General features: G+C 63.5%; 2 protein-coding genes across 2 annotated transcripts in view; both read right to left on the bottom strand.

Moving 5' to 3' along the window:
* Nucleotides 1-1,843, bottom strand: part of MNEG_3922 (hypothetical protein) — a gene marked incomplete at both ends in the record, with an annotated part of 5,793 nt that extends 3,950 nt beyond the window's left edge. Inside the window, 5 exons of the mRNA XM_014047603.1 lie at nucleotides 47-133; nucleotides 469-546; nucleotides 701-985; nucleotides 1,161-1,311; nucleotides 1,785-1,843. Coding sequence (XP_013903057.1) covers nucleotides 47-133; nucleotides 469-546; nucleotides 701-985; nucleotides 1,161-1,311; nucleotides 1,785-1,843 — 660 coding nt within the window. The remainder of the gene's footprint in view (nucleotides 1-46; nucleotides 134-468; nucleotides 547-700; nucleotides 986-1,160; nucleotides 1,312-1,784) is intronic.
* Nucleotides 1,844-3,146: 1,303 nt separating this feature from the next.
* On the bottom strand, nucleotides 3,147-4,880 carry MNEG_3921 (putative Uncharacterized protein C4orf22 like protein; the record flags this gene model as incomplete). The annotated part of the gene is made up of 6 exons (XM_014047602.1): nucleotides 3,147-3,317; nucleotides 3,417-3,641; nucleotides 3,882-3,968; nucleotides 4,185-4,332; nucleotides 4,549-4,638; nucleotides 4,828-4,880. The coding sequence occupies 6 exons, from the start codon at nucleotides 4,878-4,880 to the stop codon at nucleotides 3,147-3,149; spliced, it is 774 nt and encodes a 257-aa protein (XP_013903056.1).
* Nucleotides 4,881-4,962: the final 82 nt, after the last annotated feature.

Here is a 4,962-nt window from a genome sequence, read left to right as displayed (position 1 = left end):
CCCCCGCCTCGAGCCACGCGGCCACGTCGCCCTCCAACGCAGAAACAAAGGCCAGGTCCGCCTCGTCTGTGACCTCCACCTTGGGCTGAGAGGAGAACTGGTCCGACGCTCCCCGCTCACGGGCGCGCTCGACCTGCGTTTGGGGGAGGGGGGTTCGATTGCACGGGGCCAGCCGCAAAGGGGGGAGGCGTGGGGGAAGGGATGGGCGGACGCGTGCGGGGTCGAGGGCGGGGTGTCGAGGGCGGCTGGATGCGGCCGGGCATGCTGGCCTCGCGCGCTCGTTGCGCCTCCCTGTGGCGACAGGGAGGCGCCTGCGTCTAGCGCTTTGGCCCGGGGCGGGGCTCCAAAAGTGGGGGCGCATCGCCGCCCGTCCAATCCTCCACACTCCTTCACAAGACAACACACGCATACACCCCGTTGCAGGGCGCTTGATGAGGGGGCTTGGGTGTGAGAAGTGCACGTGCACACCTGAGCGAGCACGTTGTCCCTCTGGCGGCTGGCCATGAAGGGGATGCCCTGGCCAATGCATTTGTTGAAGTCAAAGCCCTGGGGTGACACAGGGGTTTGGGTGGCCGCACAAGGTGGGTTGCGGGGAGGTAGTTAACAAGGGAAGAGTGAGGTAAAGTGGTGAGGTGAAGTGGTAAGGCCCGCCCATGATGGCGGAGGGAGCAACTGGACGGCGGACTCTTGGTGGGGGCACTGTGAGAAGTGCCCGTGTGTGTCGCTCGGTTGCGGTTCCGCCCGAGCATCGGGGTGATCCCGTCTTGGCCGGCAGCATGCCGGTGGGCGCTGGCTGCCGGCGCCAGCACCCATACGCGATGCGGCCACCCCTTGGCGGCAGCCGCCCCTCTCCCAGCAGCAGGCTGGTGTGTGCGCAGGGAGCACGCGCCTGCTCGCTCAGGAAGGCCATGCTGCCAGCTTCGCAGGTGAAGCGCCGGTTGGCCACGGCCTCGGGCACCAGGGACCCCAGGCTGCTGGGCACGGGCTGAAGGGGGGGGGGGGAGGGTGCAGGCAAGAGTCTAGATCATTGTAGGGCTGATGCACAAAACCTCACAGCGTGCGCCACAGTGTCACGCAAACCTCCTCATGCCATCGTCCCAACTGCAGGCCCCTGCCATAAAACTTGCCCAACAACAGATTCCCTGCAATTGGAGCCTCACCTGCGGGAAGATCCAGAAGTTAAAGGTGCGCGCCACGTACGCCTCGCGCCCGCCGCCCTCGCCGCCGCTGCCGCCTGGCACGTGCTCGAAGCACGAGAGGCCATACTGGGTGATCAGGAAAGCCTTGGATGACTCCTTCATCTTCTCATACCTGGCAGAGCATGGAGTGGAGCAGCACAGGAGGTGTTGCGGCCGAGTGGGGGCGGGGAGATACAAGGCGGGACGGAGGGATGGGGACAACAATCGCCGGTCCGTGGAGCCTGCGGCGTAGATCTATGCTTGCACTTTGCGTAGGCCTCGCGGCAGCACCCTGCTGCCCCGCACCCCTGCTGCATGCGAACGGCTCCCTGCAGCCAAGGCGCGACATTGCGCAAGCGGCCGGGGGACACCCCACACACCGCGCATGTGGCCACTATTCACAACACACCGTCCTGTACAACCCTCTACACAGGGCGAAGACTGCCGCGCAACCCCTTCACCCATTGCATACCTCCACCCCGCTCCACCCTGCAAACCACCTCGATCCATGCCGCACCCAATCACCCTCTCCTCAAGCACACGCACGCACGCGCGCACACACACACACACCCACACGCGCGCCCACTCACTGACATATACCCGCACCTGTCCTGCACGTCGTCCAAGTACTCGCTCCTGGCCTGCTCCAGAAACAGGCCCGTCATCTCGCAGTCCAGGGCAAAAAATTCACAGCGCTCCAGAGCGTCCGCAACGGTAGGCAGGACCTAGGGACGGTATGTGTACATGTTTGTGCGCATGCGCATGAGCATGTGCATGTGCATGAGCATGTGCATGTACATGTGTGTGTGTGTGTGTGTGCATGTATATGTGAGCTTGTGCTAGCATCCATGCCTGGGTCTGTGCAGGCTTTCGCGAGCGCGGACAGCCTCTCTGCATGCTTGTGAGAGGTGCCTGAGATGGACGCATGGGGATGGTTGCATGCAAATGTGCGGTGCCGCGTTTTCTAAGGTGTGGCATGCTGCGCTGCAAGGCGCATGCGCACTCGATTCCCATGCGAAGCACCAGCACTGTCGAAACGCCCGGCAGTGGACAGCAGCACAAGCTTCGCCACCGAGTGACATGCCCAGGGTCAAATGCCCAGGCACCGCCGCTGCTCGGAGGATCTTTGGGCGTGCCCCTGACCAGCCGCGCTGGTCCACTGCCCCCCCCTACCCCCCGCCCTGCGCCAATGCCCGCAGCCCCAAGGACCTGGGCAAAATTGTGGCGCGTCACATCAACATTGACACCTTGGGCTCCCTCCACATCCGGGGCTGCCTCCGCCTTCAGGGTTCCCTCCCCAGCCGCGACAGCAGCTGTTGCGCCATTGGCGCCGCCACGCGTAGACACCATGCTGGGTGCGCGCAACGGCAGGTGCTGGCGCGCGGCGGCCGTTGGCAGCAGCAAGTGGCGCCGCACGAAGCCGGGAACCCGCCCTTGCAGCGGAGCTGATACGCCCTGCTGCCTCCTCAACAGTGTTTTGCTATGAGCAAGCAGCTGTAGCGAGCCCCTAAGCATGGGGCCGGCAACTTGTCGCAAGATCTAATACGTGAGCTACACGCGGAAGGCATGAAAAGGGATCTACCGCAATTTTTGGTGACTGGTGTGTGCGCACCGACTGTTTTGGGCTGCTGACTGGCTGCTGGCGGACTGCAGTGACACCGGCACCCACACCAGCGTGGCTGCGGCGGCCACCAGTGCCAAGACGATTTTGAGCAGCGTCAAGCGTGATGACGAGCAGTTGTGCTGGAAGGTGCGCTATACTCTGACGAGCTACAATCAACCACACACACAACACCTGCACTGTACGGCCCATGCTGCTGTCCTGGCGCTCAGTGCTGGCCCACGCTTCGGCCACGAACCTTTACAGCTTGCCGCAGCACGCGCCCGCTGCAAGTCATGCGTATGTACACCGCACCCTCAGGGCGCCCCCTCTACCGCGGTGCGACCCAGCCGCGGCCCGCCCTCGCGTCACGCGCGCCGGCGCGTCACATGGTCGTACAGCACCACCTGCGTGTACTCATCCGTCGCCAGCTCGCTGCGGCTGCTGTTGTCGCCGGGGGGCGACCTGGGGTCGACGTCGATGACCTTGCGGTCGCGCTTGCTCTTGAACATCACGCCGTGCACGTCCTCCGCCATCACCTGCGGGGCGGCGCGGACGACCAAATCAACGGTGCTGGCTGCGTACGCATCGGGCGCGCATGGGGCACAGCATGGAGGCTACACATGGTTCCTGCTGACCCGCTGAGCCACGGCAAGCAAGGACAGCATGAGCAAACCCTTGCACCAGCAGGGACCTGCCTGGAAGTTTGGCGTCGGGTTTGCGGTGGCCAGGTGGGTCTCCCAGTTGTAAAAGCTGAGGTCTGTGGGGCGGGGCATCAGCCGCTTCTTTCGCGCAAAGATGGCCTCCATGCCGCCACCGCCGTCTGCAGCAAGGCGGTGGCCGTAGTCAATATAGCCGCTAACCTGCAGTGTGTGCGCATGCGCGCGCATGTGTGCGTACGTACGTGTGTGCGTGCAAGTAGGCGGGCGGCGTCATTTACAGATGCAGGCCTCTGGCCGTGTGCAAGTGCGATGTTAACTGGTGCACATACCGTACAGTATTGAGCACCCGCTGGTCATAAGTGACTTTCGATGACGAGCGGTTCTGCCCACTGTGCGTGTGCGCACGCTCTTGCCAATATGTGGCGTGCAGCCCCACCGCACCTCCTGGCCGCGCGCGTTGCGGTCACGGATGAAGATGATGGTGCAGAGCTTGCCGTTGCGCACTGCTTCCTCCCGGTCGCGCAGAGCCTGGGGTAAGGCGTGCGTCGTGCGGGTCGACAGAAGGTGGAGTGACAGGGTGGTGGGTTGGGGGAGGGTGCGGCGTGCCGTCAGCGAGCGCGCACACGTGCCGGGACCTGTGCACAACTTTACGTGTTTGCATACATCCACGCCCACAATGGCTGTGCAGCCTGCAGGTCTGTCTGTGCCTCGATCAGAGTCCGCACGGTTCCTTTCACCCCGCACCTGCAGCAGCGGGCAGCCCGTCAGGTCCTTGCCCTGGCTTGCCAGCTTTTTCGGCTTCCGGTTGAGCCGCGCCTCGCGCACTGCCTCCGCCGCCGCCTTGCGCTGCTCAAACTCCTCCCGCTTGATCACCTCACCGTTGCCTCGGATGCTGGGCAAGAGGACCAAGGGCGGTCAGGGTGCAGGGGCTGCTCACCCGCCAGCTTGCACCTCGGCAGCAAGCCAATCTCCAGAAAGCAATTTCGTTGTTGCCATGCTGCCTGCAAAAACGCTGCACGTGCATCTATTGCCTAGTACGCAATGTCCCCAGCTGCCTGGCTTGTGCGTGAACATGCGACGATGCGCACACTCGCAGGCCTGTGCGTACCCGAGCTCCACGAGCTGCCGCGCCAGTTCGATGTTTTCGAGGTAATACATGTCTGTCCCATTTATCTGGCTGTCCAAATAGTCCTCGTACCTGTGCAGCAAAGCAGCGTCGCAGAGCTTCAGGTGACTGAGGGCAAAACCATGGATGCCTGGACTGGTGGTACCATGGGGTTGGCCGACACCTCCACACAACACGTGCCAGCTTACGGGCATTCATGGCCCTGCAGTTCGCTGAGGCCTTGCATGGTCTCAATGCAGGTTAATGCATTTGATTGCGCACGTTTCGAACTCCTCTGCTATGGGGTCATAGCCAGGCGCCTTGTCAGGGTCCATGTTGCTGCTGCTGCTGCTGCTGCTGCTGCTGCTGCTGCTGCTGCTGCTGCTGCTGCTGCTGCTGGCGCTGCTGCTGGCGCTG

Source organism: Monoraphidium neglectum, assembly GCF_000611645.1.
Source record: "Monoraphidium neglectum strain SAG 48.87 unplaced genomic scaffold scaffold00518, whole genome shotgun sequence".
Lineage (NCBI taxonomy): Eukaryota > Viridiplantae > Chlorophyta > Chlorophyceae > Sphaeropleales > Selenastraceae > Monoraphidium > Monoraphidium neglectum.
This window is presented reverse-complemented; position numbering and strand designations above follow the sequence as displayed.